Raw genomic sequence first — 21,844 nt, 5'->3', positions numbered from 1 at the left:
CAAGCAGATTCAAGATCATCCAGATGCATTGAGGACGAAAGGTAGAAGTGCAAACAACTGCTGCCCTCTGTGTGAAGCAGAAGCTCCTGCTCTCCAGCTCAGGATGAATTCCTAGAGAAGAAAAGGGACTGAGACTAGAGGGAAGGAATTGTCTTTTAAGGGATCTCAATAGAAGAGAAAAAAAAAGCTTCAGGCCACCTCTGCCCACTTCCTGCTGTCCTCATGGAATCCTCTACTGGGGGCTCAGCTTACAACTAGCTTGGTCACATAGGACCTGACACTGTCCCTGATTGTCCCTGAGGCACCAGGACCAGGAGGACCGAAGGTATCTGCTTCACTTTGTGTGCATTTGATCTCACCCACAAAGGAAAACAAATACATGTCCTCTATCTGATTCCAACTTCTTTTCACTTGCTTCGGCAATCTTTTTTCCTGTATTTTGTAAGGAAAAAAAATTTAAAAAAAAAAATGAGAGTGCACTGGGCTTGATGAAAGAAATAGTTTTGGGTCAGGTTGTTGTTTTGTTGTTCTGTTTTTTTTTTTTTTTTTTTTTTTTTTTTTTTAACTGAAGCTGCTGCAGTATCTTTTATCTGCCCATCATTCTTTCTGGAGCCCAGATCCCTGGGTTCTCAAGCCATCCTCTCCTTCCTGGCCAGTTAAGATGTGGGCAAACTTGAACAATTCTAAAACTTATCTGCCAAATTCAAACCGTCACAAACCAGGTATCACAAACCCGCTCCCTTGAGCCCAACAGGTGAGATGATATTTCGATAATGGTAGGAACCTTTGGATTCTTTTGAGAAAGAGCTCAATGGTGAGGGGTTGTCTTTGCCTCCAGACTCTTTTTAACCAGAATGTTGCTGAGATCATCTGAACTGGGTGAAACCATGTCCACTTGGGAGGTTTCTGGACCAGAAGCATGAGTTCTGGAGGTTGTCATTGTTGTTGTTCCTTGCACGGAAGAGAATAAAAGTGTAATCACACTAGGTCATGTGTAAATTTATGCTGTTTTTACTGGCTCTTAACCCTTTTCCTTCCAGGAATTGTCCAGTTCCGCTGCAGTCATGTGTCAGCCCTTGAGTACGTTCTCACCAAGGGCGACTGACGGTAAGGCACCTTGGTCCACCAACAGAATAGCAATTGGGTCATGCAACCGATTCCCTGGAAATTACATAAGAGAAACAAATGCCCTGGTATTTGCAGAAAGGAAATTAGAAAACTTTCATCCAACAGGAATTCATAGACTCTCTGAGACTCTCCTGTGAGAAAAATGTTTCTTGTTCTGAGGGGGTCTTCCATGGAGTGAGGGACGAAACCTTTTGTAGGACAGATCTCCGGTTACCGTTATCAGGTTGCGTGGTGAAATGGGCTGCAAGTCATTCTACCTTCTGATGGAGACTTGGAAGGGGTTTAGGAGACAGCAGAAAGCACAGAGTATCCAGTCATCCATGTCTAGAGTGTTTGGTTTTTTTTTTTCTTTCTTTCTTTCTTTTTTGGTTTCACAGCATGGCCTGAAGGTCAACTCACGGAGAATCGCATTCTATTATGGAGAAATAATTCCAAATTTTTTTTTTATTTCTTTTTTTTTTTTTCTGGTGGGACGGTCTCAACCTGTGGGTTATGACTGGCTTTTGTGGTATCAAGCATTTCGGGTGCTTTTCTGGCATGTGGCTTTGATAGGTGATGTTACTGAATGAAGCATGTGGAGCTGTAACCACGCAGGTCTTGAGCTGCATTTTCATGGATGAATCAAGTGCTAAGTTATGGTAGTGAAATAAATGAGAGGACTGGGCTTGGATCAGCAGCTCTGTGGCAGTCCTAATCCCCTTCTTGAAGGACTTGACAATAATAATGGACCTGGGAGAGGATGAATGAGCAAAAGCAAATCATGAATGAATGAGGAAAAAAGATAAAAACAGTATAGAAGGCAGTAAACTAATTCCTGTGCTTAATTCACTCAGAGAAGAGCACTGATTATTTTGAGCCTAGGATTAAGGGAACTTGCATACATTTCCATTGTACTGTCTGGATTCAAAACTGTGCATACTGCATTAGTGACTAAATCTTGTTGTGTTAAATCATGCTGTGACCAGGTAGATGTTCAGATCACTTCTGGAAGGAAATGAAAGGAGCGTTTTTATTGTCTTCTACTCTTAAAAAGGACTGCTTAAGTTATCTGTCCTTTTCTCGTGTTTTACTGTATTGCAGAAGCTGTTGAGCCTCTTGAGCCTCAGAGTCTCATAGAAGATTCTTCTTTCCAAAAATTCTGAGAGTTGCCAGTATCTATTTTGATTTTTTTTCATATTTTTTAATGCATAAGGAATGTGCGTGCAAAGGGTGAGTAGAAGGTTTTTTAAATTGCAAATTGTGAAATGTATCTGGTCTCTGAGCATCATAAAATCAGAATCATGAAAACAAATTACTGAGAGAGGGAATCTTAGGGCTGACCGCAGCTCCTCTGTCAGAGTGTATAAATGCAAATGAAAATTTATCCTCATCCCTCTCTTATAAGAGTTTTTTAAATGTGTCACTACTGGGTCAACAGATAAAATGTGTGTATGCGTGTTTCTATATATTTTGAAATTGCTTTCTGTCAACTTTCACATAATCTTTTATAAAATTATTATATTATAAGAGCAAAGTTTTGGGGCTTGATCTTTGCCCAAGTGGGAAATATAACATTATTTGGGGGGATTTGCGAGCAACATCGCCTGTGTTAACATGTAAACAGGTTCAATCTCAGTAAATGTGAAAGGTAGCTCTCCTTACTGATTATTTCCCCCAAGTTGACTTAACAGTTACAGTACGAGTTTTTGTGTATTTCAGTTTACACACAGGGAAATGGCAATCAGATTGCAAAGAAGGCATTATTTATAGTGCAGTTCCTGTCTTGCTAATACTCGGTGAGTCAGTTATGCAAACCATACAAAAGATCAGACTTTGGTAAAAGTACAGATTTTGAAACGAGATCTTTACTGATAAAAAGATCAGAAGCTAAAACACTAGCCAAAGAATTTGTTTTTGTTTAAATTCAGTTTACTGCTAACCCTAGACACAATTTCAAAAAACACTTATTGATAGTGAAAATCAATTTGAATTTTTTTATTAACACTTAAAATGGACTGGATGTAGTTCAAATTCAAGAGCCAAAGAAGAATTATCCAGATTTGATCCTAGTAAGTTCATTAAAATATTTAACAAAGCACTTATGAGAACAATGTAACTTGTGTTCTCTTTAAAATCATGCTTTTATTAACATTTATATGTCAGTAGTCATCACAAATGGTATTGGTGATAGTTGGGCAGAGCATTTTATTTTTGCCAACTGTAATACCAGTTTATTTGTATGTAACTTGTGCAGGAAGACTTTTAATATTAGAACAAAAATTCATCAAGACTGAAATTAAACATCAGTTGAGGATATGCATCTGCACAAGGGAAACCAGTCAACGATAGGGGAAAAGTTCAAACCAACTCAGATACCAGTCAAATTTATTTTTATAATGGAAGAAGCTTCCCCATGGGGAAGCAGGAAAATTGAACCCAACGTTTAGAGAGGGGAACTAAAGGAGGAGCAGAAAGTCAAACTTTATATATTTTAGAGTCAGGGAAGAAAAAAAAAATATGGGGAATTAGTAAACGTCTCTGAAAACCATAGGGGCTTATTGTGTGTTTCCAGACATGTCTGAGCAGAATGTTATGAGAAATTATATTCTACAGAGAGCAAAGAAAGAAATACTGGATTTTGGATGGGTAGGCTTAGAAGCCATATCTATGGCCTCCATTTGCAGGAGGAGATTTATTAGAAAGTGTAATTTCTCTGTCTCTTTCTTAACATGTTAAGAAACAAAGCAGAAAGAAAGATAACATGGCAGGCTGTAGTCAGACGTGAAGGATGAAGAAATACCAGACTGAGGGCTGCTCCAACTGGCCGGCTTCCATTTCCTACTCTTCTCCCAAGTTAGCTGTAGATCCCTCCTCTCTGCATAAAGAAAGACGTGTCAACTCATCATGCTTGTCCTGAGTCTAAAATTGGACCCAGATTTAATGGTCCATCCTAATATCTCTTTAAGAAATCCCCAAGTTTATTCGAATCCTGACCAACTAGGGGGGAAAAAAATGCTTTTCTCTGTTTGACACCAGCCTGCACTTAGAGGTACACCTGGATTCTGTTCCTCAACTCCTCAGGTTCCTCTTCATTTATGATGAGTCAGGCACTGCAATAGAGTCCTGTGACTTAAAGGTTTATTGTAGAAATGGCTTATTCCACCAACTAACTTGTTAACCTTGCCATTTTTATCATCCTTAGTAGCAACAGCAGGGGCAGCTAGAGTATAAAATAACTGCCACTATTTGGGTGATCACTGTGTCTCAGGAATTTTACATATATGATTTCTAATCCCTAGAACAATCTTTCACCGTTAGTGAGGGGCAGATGGAGGTTGCAGACACATTCCATGGCCGCTCAAATCTCCACCCCTCCCCATAGAGAAATGCCACTTCCAACATCAAAGTTATATAATTAAGAACATCCTTGAAATTCGATATTTCGGTATTTGATGTGAAAGAACTGCAGCAAGAAAAAAAAATTAAGAGTTCATAAACTTTGACCTAGTAATTCTACACCTAGAATTCTAAGATATTAGTAAAGATGAAGAAAATCATTATTCTACATGAAAATAAATTTAAAGCTACAAGGATTATCATTCACATATATTACAGACATAAAATATGGTGATCATTCATATATATGCTTTCAAATTATTTTAACTGCATCAAATACTTAGATGAATATAAAAAATATGACATCAAAAAGTATGATACAGTTGACTTTAAAATTGTAAAATAAAAATGACTTAAAAATCAAAATATAGGGAAGAGGGGAATATGTATTACAAAGCATTTATTTAAATGGGGTGTGGATTCATTTTATTTTCTATATTCCCCGACATCCTTCTACATTTTATAATGCTTTTAAAATCTTTTACATTTTTTTACAACGAGCATGCATTGTTTTGACAATAAACAAAGACTTAAAATACATTAAAAATAAAATTGAAAAGCTATACACTGTCAAGGCCCACATCCCCAAACCCAGGCATTTAGGTTACATACTCTTTTTTCCCAAAGTATCGTTTCAGCATTGTTGATATCACTCAAAATATGTTTCTTCATAGGTTGTGGCATATTTCTTAAATATCTGCAAAAGCGCCCAGCCTTTCCTGTCTGAAGTCTTTTTCTTTGTTGTTAGTTTTAGATAAAGCCAAGTTGCATGACTCTTGTGGTCTTCTGAGGAGGTATTAGTAAAGCAGGGAGACATTCTTCTAGGTGCTTGAGACACTAGACTCAGTTACCAATTGTAGCACATCTTACTGGGGGTATCTCCCACTGGGCTAGGGAGGGCACTATGGATGCCAGAGGCAGGCTTACTTCCCAGTGGCTACTGAAAGTGCTCCTGTCTCCTTTAGAAACACTGACTTCCAAAGACTATTTCCTTGGGTCTGCTCCTTTCCCCTTCTTTTGCATTATTTTCTTTTGTAAAAGTCTCATGAAATGTATTACCATAGCTTTAGCATGTCCTGCAAAGAACAAGAACAATGCCTGCTTCCTTCCGGGAAAGCCTTCAGTATGTGCTGGCTTAATATTGGCCTTCGTATTAATATTCCATCACCATTATTAAATGATAAGATTGCTGAGCCACAGTAATAAGGCTCTTCTTCCCCCTGTGGTAGTGATGAGTGTGCATAATGATTGGCATTTGGCTCCTTTTCTGACCAATGAATGACCTATGCTTATGTCAGGACTACCTTGCCTAAAGAGCCGTCATCCCTGGCAAGAGATGATGAACTGAGTCTGTAAGGGCTCATGACCTTTGAGAGAACTAAGCCCCCACAGATAACAAAGATGAAACAATCATTGTGTTAAGAACACTAATGTAAGGGCTGGCCCTGCGATGAAAATGATATTTTCAGAGTATAATTGTCTCACCCACATGAGATTAATGAAGTCTTCCAGAGCATGACAGAAGAGGTAATTTACTAAATAGTTACCTGCCTGCTCTAGAAGTGTGAGTTCCTTTAAAAAGCAGTCCCACTGACTGCTTTTGATTTTTACCAGATTTCATGGAAAATAAAGATCATGATAATAAATGGACACAGGAAGCACTGAAATATCACTGGATGAATAATATGAGTTTTGTACACACACACACATACACACATATATATATGTATATATATATATATATATATATGTATATATGTGTATATAAACAGTTGCAAACACACAGGTACTTCCTTACCCAAAGCTCTTTTTCAACTATTCATAACACAGCAAATACAAGCACTAAGGGAAGTAAGTACTATGCAAATCTAAAATAGATGCCATAAATTCATATCCTGAAGCTCTTTTATCCAAAAAGAAAACTGACCAAAAGAAGATGACTTCAAATCCAGCATCTGTTCATACTATTTCAAAATTACATCTTTAGATGTGTTAGATCGTATTTGGTTTTATTTTACATATATTTTTAACAACCGTAGTTACATAATTTGTCAGCCCAGTGCAGATTAGAATCAACACATTAGACAGAGCACGGTGACAGGCTGACAGATTCAAGGCACACTGTCAGAAGGAGAAATGTGAAGACTCATACTAACGGAGAAGGAAGAACACACAGAAAGGCTTAATTAAGTTTGGTCTAGAGTCATTTAACGGAGAGGAAATGGCTCTTCTGTACACTGATAGGTCCACCATATTGCAGGTAAAAATGAAATTGCTATGTTTATTATATTCATACTGAGTCATTATTCAAATCAAATTATACTCAAAAATATTTGTTCATTTCATTAGTCAGTTGACATTTATGGAGACTGACTGATGTCCCTGGCCAAGTGCAAGGCAACAAGGACATATAAATAAAAAAGACATTGCATTAGATTTTGCAAAATCTGCAATAGGTAAGTAGAAACATTTTTTAAAAAAGAACAAATTATGCTACACTATAAATAGGTACAGAGCACTCTAACAGCAATCAGAGAGCTGGATACAATAACGCAGAGAGAATAGTTTCCACCCAAACAAATTTCAATCATTTAGGAAAACTATTATGTAAAATGCTGCATTCCCAGGTATGCCAGATAAAAATGGCATTATTGCCATTTTGTGAAGCAAATAACGCTTATAGAATAAATCCTATTTTTCTTAGACAGTAGACTGAGACACTGAATGAGAATAGGCCATTCTTAGAAGCATCTTGTAATTTATATACATGACTAAAATACACAAGCCAATCCGGACATAATGGGTGTTTGGCACATTAGCTGAAAGAGGAGGCAATTGTGGTTTTGGTGTGTTCTCAGCATGCTAAGTATTCCTACTCATGCTACTGTGTCACGCATAGTAAATCTTCTACCATTTGAATGTTTCATATGTGTATTGCTATCTGAACCAGAAGTTGTGAACTCCTAAGGGCTGAAATTGCTCCTTCTAGGACTTTCCTGTCCCTGTGTCACCCAGCATATAGCCAAAGCACAAAATACTTATTCAACAAATACAATCATTGAATGTAATATGAAAATGAGTAATACCCACGTGATAAGTGAAACAGCATGATTTTTAAAATGAAAACTATTTTCCAGTAGATAAGAATTAATGCCTTAAAGTAGCATAATCGGTGGCTGTCACAAAAGCAGCAGATTGCAAATTCATCTTGACTACATTTCTAGCTAATCTGATGATGATGTGTTATCATCAATTAGTACTCAGAAGATTAATATGTGGTTCTTAATACCTGATAGATACAAATGTCAGGAACATCTCATTTCTTATTATTGTGGTCTTGAACTGTTAAATACAGTTATTAGAAGTCTGAAAACATGTTTAATTTTTGGGGATCATATCTTATATAAGTGCAAAGGAAAGATCTGTGCTGCTAGTGAAACAATTACCCTGTGTGTCACATGCCCATTCACAACCTGAATGCAGATCTAGATCATGACGAATATTCGACTCTACTGTTATAGGTAGCTTCTCAGGAAGAGCATATTTGTCATTTCCCTGGAAAAATTTAATCCATGGATGGATCCCAACATCTAACTGCAATGGTGTCCAAAACTAATGGGGATTTTTGCTAAATAAGGCCTGACTCAGCCAAAAGAGAGAGACTGACTAGAGAAATCAGTATCACACATTGCTCCAAAAAAAAGCACATTTGCCCAAGTGCTTGGCACGATTGAATTTTCCTAATAGGGATATAGTAAAAAGTCACTTATTAATTAGAATTCATTTATATGCTTTTGTTTTTAAAATGCAACATTTGAGTATGCAATGCTATCATACAATTATGGAGTTTGAATTTTAAAAATTGATTGTTCATGTTTCCTTACTTAGCTAAACAATTAAGGTAAAGATTCTATTATGAAAATCAAGTTTCTTACCCAAAACATTAATATCTCTTCAACTTTCTCTTATCAGATGTAATCTTTACAGTATGTCATTCAGTCCATGGGAGAGGTGGATGAAGATGATGCTGATGATTGTTGAGAAAGACTGAGATATGTTTATTATGTGCCTTTAATAGATGCAGCCAATCATCTTAAACTTTGTACTCATTTCTGTAACGATTTTTGTATAAAATTGTCTTCCCCTGTGGTTTATTCATTTTACTTAGAGTAGACTATTAAAGGAAAACAATTTCAACCCAAATTTCAGAAAACTGGCATTTATTTCTGCATGATTGATTTTCAAACAGAGCTCATTACCTGGAGTCAAAAAGAGAAAAAAGTGTTGCCTTTCCAAGTATTGCATTTGGTTCAGAAAACTAATAGCCATCTGCAGGTGCAACCATAGAATCATAGGAAAGAAGAGAAAATATATAAATGATTAATTTCCTTTTTCTATTTAGTCTTAATATATTTCAGGGTATTTATCTGAATCCAGACCATTTCTAAGAAATCTAAGAGAAAGGGCATTTCTGAAGAAGCTTATGGAAGTGGGAGTGAGCTGTTAACTCGTTTTTTAATCCTTTGGCTGATATAGGATTGATTTGTCTACCGGCAGGTTTTTTTAGCATTTGGGCTATGGCCTGGGTTCTTATGCATCCTTTTATAATAGCAAATATAACCCAAGCTATTTCTAAATAATACGTGACTTAATAAATGTTAAAGTAGACCTCCCTTGTGTGAGACAGTATTCCCACGTACAAAGCTTTAAAAGACAAAAAAAAAAGAAGAAGAATTAGTAACAAGCCTGGGTGTACTGCATAATCCCTACAAACTAAATGGAACAGCACCGCCATTTGGTTATCAGAACAGTCACAGCACGTGCGTGACCTATTCCATACCCTTTTAATTTAAGTGTCTTGCTCAGAGCTACAAAACGAGGCACACTTGGTAACGCAGCATTAACTACGTAGCTGTAAAACCGAAGCACATTTCACCAGCACCTCCTAGGGGCCACGTGAGGATATGAAACTAGGAGGTGGGTACCCGCGCAGAGCCCTTCTTGGAATTTTGTCCGTTTCATGTCTCTTAATCGCCAAAATTCACCCGAGCTGGACAGTCCAGAATTAAGAGCTAGTTTGGTGAAGTTGCTGGTGACTCAAGGAGCCCCTTAAAAGGTCTACAAACACCGCCTGAAAGCGGCATTTGATCGCTTTAGGAAATAAACAGGAAAAAAATATATATACAGGAATTGCAAACACAGGGGAAGGAAAGGACTTTTAAATATATCGTGCCCTTTAAGAGTGAAGCTTCGTTTGACACCAAAGAACTCAGAGATAATATGCGCTCACTTTCACACACACACACACACACACACGCACACAGATGAATTTGCAAACTTCTAGACTCTAGACCCGGTTAACACTGAGCTGATTTTTCAGGGTCTACACGCTCTTGCCTGGTTGCTGGGAAGGAGGGTTGGGAGGCGCTGGTGCGAGGGCAGAGCTGAGTGTCTGTAGGAGTTGCTGTTCCAGAGAATTCATTACTCTCTAATTGTTCTGATTTTAGATCAGCAGAGCGTGCCGGGCGGTGGTGGAGGAAGAGATTGAGGGCGGACAAGGCGAGAGAGAACGAGCAGTTCATCCTCCAGGGAAGTCTAGGCGCTTTGTAAGTAATTCTCCAACAGTCGGGAGGAGAAATAGCCCAGCAGCTTAGCAGTCGCTACACTTGTGCGCGTCTAAATCCCGTGGGGTTTTGCGCGCGGGTCCCAGCCCCTTTCCCCACTTAATTGGCCGCTCCTCTGCGCGCTGCAGGTCCCGTTTTGGAGAGACTGAGGGCTTAGGGTGGGAGGCAGGGTAAAGGAAGACGGCGGCAACCTCTCACCCCAGCACTGGCACGGCGCAGGCCCTTCGAAGCGGAAAGTGTGGGGCTAGGAGAAGGGTAGGAAGCTTTGCCCAAGGCCAGGCTGCAATTAGGCAGCCGCAAAAGCCCGGACGCGGACCTTCCCACCTGCTGCTGTCCCAGCTGGGCCGCAACTTCCTCCTCCCCAGCCGGGCCCGACTCCCGGACCAGGCTGGGAGGGTGGAGGGGGAGGAAGCGGCAGCAGGTTCCCTTGGCAGGCTGCGCCGCGGGACGCGGGTGTAGCATCCACCCCTCCCCGCCGCGGTTCCCGGGGCCACCGCGTGCGATTGGCCGGCAGCGGCCGGGGGGGGCGGAGTCAGAAGGGCCGGTATCGCGTGTACCGCCTCAAAAGAGCCCAGGATATTGCAGAGCGCACTGGAGCCCTGGCCAGCGCGCAGCCTTCCCGGCGCCGACAAGCTGGGTCTTGGGAATTCTGGTTTGCTTCGGCTCACTCAATTTTACAAACCACTGGATCTTACATGCCTCTGTACCCCCCACTTCCACTCCATGTCCCCATGCTCCTGTGCCAGCAACAGGTAAGGGCTGCTATGTGTTTTCTTCACTCCTTCTCTCTCGCTGTGTGTCCTCGGAAATGGACTCGGGCCACCGTGCCCTAAACTACCCTGCCCTGCTGCTCCAGAGGTGCCCAGCTGTCACGTTGCTGTAGTGCTCCCCCACGCTTTGGAGTCCCAGCTCCAGCCTATATAGTTTGTGTGCGCACCAGAACACCCTCGGAGCTAAAAATACTGAGACATGCTTGGAACAGTTGAGCAATAGAAACAGATTTCTCTGCAGCATCTGTTTGTGCTCATAACTTCCAATGCACCAGCTGTAGGGAGATACTGGGTTTGGAGGCAAGGGCTACAGTCTGTGTTCCATTCTCCCTCTAAGAAGGGTGATAATAGGGGAAAGAAGGTGGCTGAGGGGTAGAGGTGAAACTCAAGCCCTGGTATCAGACCTTGGCAAACCTTGGGACACAGCACTATTTATTCTCTATCCTTGGAGTCTTTTTTTTTGTTGTTGTTCGTTTGCTTTTTTTTTTTTTCCGCTTAGTTAATTCAAGCACAGCTTCGATGTCTTTTTTTTTTTTACCCCCCTAGTTGATTCAAGTATAGCTTCAAGTTCCAAACAGAGTGAGTTTCTCAAAGTTGCTTTGCTGGGTTAAGAGAGCAGAAGCCAGAATTGGATTTGAGCCTGAGAACCGCAAAACTTTCACATTGCATGTCACTCTGCCCTAAGCCATTTGTTATTCTTACTAATAATGGTATAAATGCCTAGCTTGAAGATACTGTGGTTTCAAGCAAGCAAAACCATCAAAATGACTTGATTCTGCAAAAATATTGCATCATAACATGGATTCATCATGACAGTTGAAAAAAAATAGAGATAGGAAACGGGTGGTTAGTTTGCTGCGTGTGTCAGGCTAAGCCTGTCAGCGGTGTGGTTACTAGGATGAGGCATGGATTCTGGAGATTTTCATAAACTCAGAGTGTACCTGTTACAAAATAGGGCATTATTTGAAAACCTGTTTAGGGGTATGCAGAAAGTACACATTGCCTTTTGCCATTTGTTTTCACATTAATAATCAATATATTGTCAAGTTTTCCCTTGATAAATGTTTTATATCCACTGTGCATTACCTTTACACATATCAGTTTCTTCTTGCTCACTTCCAAGTATTATATTTGTTTTTGCCATGATCCTGAACAATCCTAATGTTCAGAAGGAGTGAGAGATGTTACTTCAAGGACAATGGGAGGGGTGAGAGTTGAAGGTTAACATAATTTCATTTTGCTTTCTGCCCCTCCTCCTTATATGTTGGGGGTTACTTAATTTTTTTGTTATTGGTATCCATAAGGAATATTTGTTTCACACCGTTGTGAATGTGGTATTTTCTTTTTTTCTTTCTGTAAGAACATGGTCTTTCTATATCCTTCAGACTCTCCAGTTGAAGAATTGCTGGCTAGCTCTAGAGTCCTTGTATGACTTTTGAGTGGCCTGAAAGATTAAACACGTCTTTACCTAAACAGTTGGACCATTTCAATTTGTTTTATGTGTCTATTTTTGTTTACTAAATCTGTGTATTTTCCATCATATGCAAATGCTGAGCAATGTAGCATGCATTGTTCAGCACAAATGTCAGAGATGGCATTCACATAGATGGACTGGTGCAACCCCCCCCCCATGGTCCCCTCCTCCTCCCTTCTGTTTACTGAGCTTCCAAGAGGTTGCTTTGCTAGCAGTTGTGCTCACGTAGCAACTTGTGCCCAGAGCACACTCAGGCTGGTCTATATGGCGTCAGCTGGGGAATAGCTGCTCTGAACACTCATTAGCAAATCTCTCTCTCTCTCTCAACCCTGCACATTTTCTTCTGTCTATGTCCTGTCCTTAGTCAGAAACTTTCTTATTCACTGTACATACACCAAGACCATGTGGCAGAACTATTCTCATTTGCTCTCATGATTATCTTTTCCATGGTTATTATCTGCCTGTTGGAATTATTTCCTTTATGGCAAAAATAACTTATATTCCCTCCATTTGTACCATGTAACTCCTTGACCTTGTATTTATCCATAGCCCTCTCTCCTTTAATATCTACCTAAGATTGAAGTGCTGAACTATTTTTTTCCATTGCTTATGCTTAATTTTGGCTCAGCCTATAAATAGTCTTAACATGAACAGCACCACATGTGGCCTCTCAATTTCCCAGGAATACTTTCTGCATCATTGGTTATGGCTGGAATGAAATGATTATTTGTGTCCATTGAGTTTACTTCAGGCCCCTTAGGTATTTGGGCTGATAGGGGAATTCATATATTGTTCATCAAATCAAATACCAACTCTCCAGAACTATAGCCATCAAGAAGTCAAATCATTTAATGTTCCCTAGACTCCTAATCAACTCTTTCTCAAAACATCATATGGAATAAAGGTGTATAAAAGTTCTGTGTTTTAAGTAAAAGCTTTTCCCAGATGTTCATGAATTAGTGATTTCCTTTGACAGAGGAGCTGGTAAAGATGTCTCTGTTTGCCTAAAGCCACTTGGACATGTGGGCAGGTGAACAGTAAAGGGGATCATTGTGGTGACTTACTAGGATAGTTACCCTATCAGACTTTGGCAAGTTTTAGTCTTTTGTTATGTAATTAGCTCCTCAGACTCTGAGTAGATACAATATGAATGCACACATATATACACATAAATCTGTTTGGGGGTATATTTATTTGAGGTGATCAAAGTTCCCATTTTGCCTTAAGCAAACAAAAAAAAAAAAGAAGAAGAAGAAAAAGAAACCAACTCTTCTTTTCCCCTTTCCAGGAAGAAATGGTAAAATTTCTAAATGATGCTCCACATGTGGAACAAATTCTGTCATTAGCAATGGAAATAAGACAATAATAGTCGCTTGATACAGGCTATTTTCAAGGTTCTAAAGGCGGGCAGCTATTCATAGGAAGTTGGTATTGTGTGATTTGTGGAATTTAAACAAATGTCCTGGGGTCAAGATTTTTGGGAAGTAATAATGCAGCCTTTAGTTTTCATATGATGGTTATGTTTTAATCCGAAAAGAGTGCAGAAATAAGCCTGAAGAAATTTGAATCTGCTTCCTCATGTCCCCCAGTGGTAACTTGGATGGAAGGATTGTTTTGAATTGTGAAGAGGGCATTTCTTGGTGTCAGTTTATAATAAAGGGTCCTAAAGCCAAGCAGAACTCAAAGATTCTAGCACACTTTAAGGAAGTCTCTCTTTCCCCTTTTTCAGAAAAGTACACCTGCATTTAGTGTTATATTTCTGTCTCTGTGTAGAAACGCTTGGCAATTCCATGTGAGCCAAATAAACTGAAATCCCTGTATTAAAAAAAAAAAAAATCTTTCCATGCCCAGGATCTTGAATCCTGAGGAATAGGATTCTTTTTTTCTTTTGTCCAAGTGCAAACTTCACAGGGAAGCAGACAAAACATTGAAGCAGGTGGAAATCTGGGAAGGCACAGTAACTTCTTTTTATAAAGTAATTCAAAGGCACTTTCAAATCGGGCATCATTTAGGTGTCAAAAGCTGCCAAAATGTAACACACATTGCAATTTTCACAGATGACTAATCTCAGGAAAAATGTGTTGGGGCACATTCTTGCATAATAACTTGGATGTGGAGGGAGAAGTCAAAAGATTGTAACGAGACATTTTCAAAGACAATGCACCTTGCCTCATTTTAAAGGGATGCACAAAACTAAGAGAAATGGTTTGCCTGATTTGTTTGCAGCTGGTTTGGCTGCCAAGGGTTCTGTTAACTGCTTAATCTTAATGCGACTTTGGGGCGGGGGTGAGGGGGGGGTAGAAAAAGTAGAGTCCTTGTTACCAGGGCTTCAAGAAATTTCTGATCCTTTCTATGTATTATTGTTCATTGTCCCCCTTAGACACGGGAGATGGATTTGATTGTTCCAGAAGTTGAGAACCACTGTTATTTTTTTTTTTTAGTTCTAGGCTCTGATAGCTTTGCCTATATGTATTTGATGAGGAAAATGACTTTCTCTTAGGCTTTTGATAGTGAGTCAAGGAAAAGCACAGTTTCTTTGGAGCCAAGATGGGATGTGAAATCAAGTAGGCAGTTTTTACCTAGGAGAGAATGAGGCAATAGGAGAAAACTGAAAACTACTGTTTGCTCGTGTTAAGTAAAGGTGAGTGCCTTCTCCATAGGAACCTATTGCAAACAGAAGCACTCCAAGCGAAAGCCAGCCGACTGGCATTTATGAGCCACTTTGATTACAGAGTTGTCTCTGTTTGAGGGAACACAGCATTGGACCCACACGAAATGGGTTCCTGCCTTATCTAAATCCGCTAAAGACCTGGTCCTTTGGCACAAAGGTGCTTACTTCCTAGCCTGTCATTACACATGGCAGTCCCCTCTCTGGAGAATTTCAGGACTCTCATTGCTAGGCAACAGAATCGCTCTCTATTCCCCGGAGCAAATCTGTGTCTTCAAGTCAGAATCACTTGCACTAACTGAGATGTTATCAGGCATTTCTGCACAGTGGCTGCTTCCAGCGTGTGAAATGATGGAGCAAGCCCAAACAGTACCCAGCAGCCGGGATCCATTTCAGACGATCCTAAAGGCTGTCTGCTCAGTTTTATCATTTAGGCAAAATAGTCTGTACCTCCCAACTTCCACCTTGCCGTCAAGGGCTGGGATACTATCCCATAGTGCACATGCAAGTCTATTAATATCAAGGCTGCACTCACAAAATGTTCCCTAGACACGTCCTGGTTCTAACAGCTTTGCAACAAGCCTGGCCACCAGAAAGTCTTTCTTCTGTGTAAGGACTTGAGAAGCTAGCAAGTAGAGAAGGCAAAAAGAAGATAGAATTCAGTGGCAAAAAAGAAAAACGTGAGAGGAAAAAGAAATTCTGGCGGAATTACTGTCTTAAATAACTTGATGAGTTTATGCTTTCAAATAAAAATTGAAAACAAAAATTAGGGGACAAAGAAATTAAAATGCCTGCAATTCAGTGCTTTCTCAGAGCAGGGTTTGTTGCCTTAGGACTCTCTTAAGAATGACTTCTGTAATGAATGGTCTGTCTTTCCTTGCAGGACATGTTCCCTGGATGTCTGCTGAGTTACTAAGGTACCTCTGCATGTCAGTTGACAGACCTTGGTAGGACCCCAAGGCTCCTGGAGACACCCATCTCTCCTCATTTTTTGTGTACGCGTCCTCACCGAACATTCAAAACTGTTTCTCCAAAGGGTTTTGCAAAAACTCAGACTGTTTTCCAAAGCAGAAGCACTGGAGTCCACAGCAGAAGCGATGGGCAGTGTGCGAACCAACCGCTACAGCATCGTCTCTTCGGAAGAGGACGGCATGAAGCTGGCCACCATGGCGGTTGCCAACGGCTTTGGGAACGGGAAGAGCAAAGTCCACACCCGGCAACAGTGTAGGAGCCGCTTTGTGAAGAAGGATGGCCACTGCAATGTCCAGTTCATCAACGTGGGTGAGAAGGGACAACGGTACCTGGCGGACATCTTCACCACGTGTGTGGACATTCGCTGGCGGTGGATGCTGGTTATCTTCTGCCTGGCTTTTGTCCTCTCGTGGCTGTTTTTCGGCTGCGTGTTTTGGTTGATTGCCCTGCTCCACGGGGACCTGGATGCATCCAAGGAGAGCAAAGCTTGTGTGTCTGAGGTCAACAGCTTCACGGCCGCCTTCCTTTTCTCCATCGAGACCCAGACCACCATAGGCTACGGCTTCAGGTGTGTCACCGATGAGTGCCCCATCGCCGTCTTCATGGTGGTCTTCCAGTCCATCGTGGGCTGCATCATTGACGCCTTCATCATCGGCGCGGTCATGGCCAAGATGGCCAAGCCCAAGAAGAGAAACGAGACCCTGGTCTTCAGTCACAACGCCGTGATCGCCATGAGAGACGGCAAGCTGTGCTTGATGTGGCGAGTGGGCAACCTTCGCAAAAGCCACTTGGTGGAAGCGCACGTGCGGGCGCAGCTCCTCAAATCCAGAATTACTTCCGAAGGGGAGTACATCCCCCTGGATCAGATAGACATCAATGTGGGGTTTGACAGTGGGATTGACCGTATATTTCTAGTGTCCCCGATCACTATCGTCCATGAAATCGACGAAGACAGTCCTTTGTATGATCTGAGTAAGCAGGACATTGACAACGCAGACTTTGAAATTGTCGTCATACTGGAAGGCATGGTAGAGGCCACTGCCATGACCACGCAGTGCCGAAGCTCCTACCTGGCCAATGAGATCCTCTGGGGCCACCGCTACGAGCCGGTCCTCTTTGAGGAGAAGCACTACTACAAGGTGGACTATTCCAGGTTCCACAAGACTTACGAAGTCCCCAACACTCCCCTCTGTAGTGCCAGAGACTTAGCCGAGAAGAAATATATCCTCTCAAATGCTAATTCATTTTGCTATGAAAATGAAGTCGCCCTCACGAGCAAAGAGGAAGAAGACAGTGAAAACGGAGTTCCCGAAAGCACTAGTACAGACACCCCCCCAGACATAGACCTCCACAACCAGGCCAGCGTACCTCTAGAGCCCAGGCCCTTGCGGCGGGAATCCGAGATATGACTGACTGATTCCTGCTCTGGAATACTTACTTCACTCCACAGTCTGTTGGTCAGAGGCCTGAAACAGTTAACAGACGACGGTACTGGTCAAGAGGTGGGTCAAGGCAAAGTGGCCACCAGGGACTGAGGCTAGCACAATGGTTTCAAAGAAAGACTGTAAGCTCCATGATTGATGCAGAGCACTAACCAGGCCTTTGCGTGACCCGATGGCACTTACGTGTTGTAGACTAAGTTGCGGGCTTTTATGTGTTGTTTTGTGTTTTTTACAAAACTTGAATTTGCAGGCAAGCCTTGGTTGGGTATCTGACTTATCCAGAATGCTTCTTTTAGGGAACAAGAGTGTTTTTAATGGCATAACAAAGGCAAGACTCTGCCTTAATTTTTTTTGAAAAGCTGCTAACTACATGAACACAAATCGTATTTTTGTTGCAGTGTAGTTTTTCTTTTATGTGATTTAAAAGTCAGTGTTGAACTTTGTTGAAAGCTCATGATGCGCTTCAAAGTGGCAAGTATTTGGCTATTAACTGCCAAAACTGAGAGCCTGATTTTTTTGGAGGCCAGTAATCTGTTTCCTAGAACTGATCTCTCTCTCTCTTCTCTCTCTCTCTCTCTCTCTCTCTCTCTCTCTCTCGTTACATAAGGGCATTATGTAACACTAGCCAAATGGTAGCCTCTGGGTTTTTTTTTTTCCTTTCTCCTGATGTCAATGGGTTATCTAAAATTTTAAGTTAGACTACCTAAAATAAATACCAAAGATAATGCACATTTTTGCACAGTGGAGCTTATACTAAAAAGGAAACAAAGCCCCATGGGTTGCCTTGAAATCAAGAGACAATAACTTTGAACCTCAGCAAGACCTCAAACCGCCTGTTCATTTTGCACCTTATTCACAAAACAGCATCAAACACGGAGTCTAGTAAGTGTAGTGCTTTTTAAATTTTGTTCTGTCATGTACCCTTCCTGTTGGAAGTAGAAGAGGAAGAACAAAGGGGAAGTACAGTCCACATACACATGCATACACACAAAGAACATCAACATCTTTTCTATCCTGCTGGGTAATGCTGGCCAGACTAATGCATCAAGTGAGAGAGATGGTGACATGCTCTTAGATTTTTCTGGACTTCCCCTTTTTGCACATTCCAAAATTTATTCCATAAGATGAGATCTTGATTGAACTTGGCACATATCCTGGCACCCTCCATGCAGCCGTTGGTATGAAAAAATAAATTGACTTAAACTTTTCAGTTGAGTTCATTTCCTCAACTGTCTGGACATTTCCAGCTGAACGTCACCTTAGAAAAGATGCCACGCCTGTCCTCCAGGCTTGATCTTCCCATTAGTCTGTTTGGAGTGCATCCTGCACAGTCAGACAGGGATGCACTTGCCAAAGTGGGGGATGCAGAAAGGGGTGGACAGACCACTTGGATGCAGCATTTCGGCTTCAGTATTCAGGAGGGAGAGGAAATTTGCCTATTTTTATGGCAGAGAGAAGGAATGAGAATATCCCAGTATTTTAGGGTCAAAAAGAGCCATAAAAATCCAATACAATCACAGGGAAAGGAGATAATAGTTTAAAAGGGGTCAAGTCCTTCTTTGTGTGCATTCTCGTGATTAATGTGAACCCATCATTGTCTCTTTTGGAGCCCAGAGCAGTTTACTAGGGACACATTGTTTTCCAGAAGTTTCTCCTCCCTGGCTGCTTGCCTTGCTAGAAACATTTTCCTCCTTGATTTAGCCCAATAGCGGAACTCTGCTACAGTTTAAAGTTCCCTATTTGTGAATTCTGGGGTTTCTGACTTTTCTTTTTAATTAGTCTCAAAATCAACTCTCTTATGGTATTATATTCTGGTATGCCATTAAAATACAGCTTGTTCTAAAGTCATATGTTTTGTAAATGGACATTTGTGATGGTCTCTGGTTCTTGAACAGCCATATCTGAACGCAGTGCCTGCAAAACTATGCCGGTTTCTGCTGTTTTCAAGCCTTCCAAGTTGGTGGGTTTGAAAACCGTGGTGATATTTTCATTGAAACCGAGAAAAAAAGATGCTAAGCACGTGGATGTTATTTTAAGTCCAGATTCAAAGGCAGGTTTGGGAAGTTGTTTTAAGAGTTGGAGGAATTGGGAACGGGAGATTTAATAGAAGAGAACAATTTGACTTTTGACAGTGAGAGGCTATCGAGGGCTTCAGCTGCTGCTATCATGATGTTTTGCAAAGGAAAACAATCAAACCAAAGAGTATCTAGTGATATGTAAATTAAATGAAGATGCAGTGGAGCATGGGGGTGACCTCAAAGAAGGACCCCCAAACACACAGTGCTACCACTTAAAAAGACTTGAGATATTTGAAGGGGGTGGGTACGGGGACAAGGAAGAGGGAGGGACATCTTTCAACTTATTTCTGAAAAAGAGAAAAAATCTAAAATTTCTGGTGCACAGGTTTGTTTTTTTTTTTCAAGAAAATTTTGCAGAAGCTATGTTTTTAAAGTGTACATTTTATAAAGTTTATCAGATATTTTCATATTTAAAGCCAAATGTAAATAGAAGTATGTAAAGGAAAAAAATTGCCATAGAAAGTATAATTTCAGTGCAGCAATTTCGGAGAGCTAGTACCTATATGCTACCGGTTAGCATGGTTTTAGCACATATTTACCAGCCTTATAAGGTTCGTATTGCTATGTTCTTCTGTTATTTATTTCAGCATGGACTGTTCAATTTGAAAGCTTTTTCTAGTTATTAGCATTTTAATAGTTACAAGCTTTAAGTGGCTATATATATATATATATATATGTATTTTTTTTTTTCTTGTCAAGAGCCAAGACACAGGTACTGCACGACGTATATTGTTGCAGTTTACCTTCAAAATATTTGTCCTTTGACTGGGTCTCCTTAACTAGTGCATACCTGTCACTAGAACGCAGATGGAAGGGACTCACCGTGAATATCTGGGGTTGATTCCCAGATGCGTGCTGCTTCTCTATTGCAAGCAAATCCCTATTGAATTTCCTTAGGATGTATTCCCTTTTAAAGAATGTCTGCCCGTATCTGGATGGGCATTATATTTTTTGGGGGGAGGCATAGATTTCCTGGTTATTCTATTTTTAAATAAAAGGTAGACAAAGTGAATTCTATTTTGATTATTGAGAAAGGAATAGTTTTCTATCCCTCTAAGAGTATACTTGAATCAGACATTTCAAAGATGTCACTCTAGCACTGTAGTCATTTCCAAATTCCTAGAGAAAATTTGTTTGACTTCGTTTTTTGTTCTATTGATGCATTCTTTCTTTCACCAGTTCCTTTCATCCCTAGCTCCTCCACCCCAAATCTTGGTGTTACACAGTCACCTCCCTGCCCACGACCTTCAGCCAACTAGAATTTCTTTTCCAGCGATGTTAGATTTCAGTTCTCAGCTATAGAGAGTTGAACAATTCAGGCCTTGGACAATCGTGATAGTTATTATTTTCCCATTTGCCATCCTTTTTGTATCTAAAGTCTTCCTATTGTACTGCACAAACCATGGGTTGTACATATTTTTATATATTATGTCTTATTTTATTATTTCTAAATAAAAACTTAAAAATTGAAACAAATCTGTGCAAGAATGGTTGTTCCTCCTTATGATCACAGTAGAAATGTTCAGATATTCCCAAACAATAGGACATAAACCCTGATAGTTTGGATGAATAGAGCCATAGAAATTGCCGGAACACACAGGTACACCAGAGGGGCAGATTACTTTAATCCAGGTTAAAGGAAGTCAAGCTCATGTTTTGTTTTTGTACAGAATGACCTAGGTAGAAAAGACCAAAAAAAAAAAAAAAAAAGAGCAAACAAGACACAAAAATAAAGTACAAGGTTTAGATTTTGATTCTCTGTTAAATAGTATCAGTTAACTCTCCATTGAGCCTCAGCTATGTGTAAGTTCTACCTTGTGTATCATTTTATCTAATTCTCACAAAAAATAAATCAGGGTATCATCATTCTGTTACTGCAGATCAGGACTTAGAAAAGGGTGCTGTAAGGGCCAGAGAGTGAATATTTTTGGCTTCATGGACCAAAGAGGGTCTTTTCTCAAGGAAGCCACTAAGCCTATAGTCCAAAAAAGATCCCAGATAACAGGAAAACAAATGAGATGGTTGAACTTGAACAAAACTTCACTTACAACTTCGAGCAGATTTGACTTGAGGCCTGTTAAATCTTCAGTATAGATTTGACTTCAGTAATAGATAAAGAAACTAAATTTTAAAGCTAAGGAATTATGGAAGTAGGGTTTGAATTCAAGTTTTATCTGCCTCCAAGCCTGGTTTACTCCACTAAGCTGAATATCTTTTCAGGATATGAAGTTGCAAAGGATAAGTGGCCTCAGAGAAAATGCCACTTCCTCTAGCAAGTTCAAGTTAAAGTGCTTTTCAAAGTTGGAAATACAG

At 40.4% G+C, this 21,844-nt stretch overlaps 1 protein-coding gene and 1 long non-coding RNA gene across 5 annotated transcripts; one reads left to right on the top strand and one right to left on the bottom strand.

Moving 5' to 3' along the window:
- Window positions 1–513: 513 nt before the first annotated feature.
- On the bottom strand, window positions 514–10,621 carry LOC120884047 (uncharacterized). Its single transcript, XR_005726224.2, has 2 exons — window positions 3,908–10,621; window positions 514–1,857 (listed from the first exon to the last, which is right to left on the bottom strand). It is a non-coding gene; the product is annotated as an uncharacterized LOC120884047 (long non-coding RNA).
- Window positions 2,209–21,007, top strand: Kcnj2 (potassium inwardly rectifying channel subfamily J member 2). Of its 4 annotated transcripts, none has more exons than XM_040268518.2 (3): window positions 2,209–2,337; window positions 10,011–10,109; window positions 15,923–21,007. In XM_040268518.2, the coding sequence occupies exon 3, from the start codon at window positions 16,137–16,139 to the stop codon at window positions 17,418–17,420; it is 1,284 nt and encodes a 427-aa protein (XP_040124452.1). In that variant the 5' UTR covers window positions 2,209–2,337; window positions 10,011–10,109; window positions 15,923–16,136; the 3' UTR covers window positions 17,421–21,007. The 4 variants fall into 4 exon arrangements, with proteins under 4 accessions (XP_040124452.1, XP_021589403.1, XP_005336045.1 ...); XM_021733728.3 differs by lacking the exon at window positions 2,209–2,337 and adding an exon at window positions 9,602–9,619; XM_005335988.5 differs by lacking the exons at window positions 2,209–2,337; window positions 10,011–10,109 and adding an exon at window positions 10,670–10,879.
- Window positions 21,008–21,844: the final 837 nt, after the last annotated feature.

Source organism: Ictidomys tridecemlineatus, chromosome 3, assembly GCF_052094955.1.
Source record: "Ictidomys tridecemlineatus isolate mIctTri1 chromosome 3, mIctTri1.hap1, whole genome shotgun sequence".
In the NCBI taxonomy this organism is placed as follows: Eukaryota; Metazoa; Chordata; class Mammalia; order Rodentia; family Sciuridae; genus Ictidomys; species Ictidomys tridecemlineatus.
Note: the sequence above shows the minus strand (reverse complement) of the source record. Positions and strands in the feature narration are given on the sequence as shown.

Coding starts and splice junctions, on each gene's coding strand:
- Kcnj2 (XM_040268518.2), top strand. CDS start 16,137: ATGGGCAGTGTGCGAACCAACCGCTACAGCATCGTCTCTTCGGAAGAG.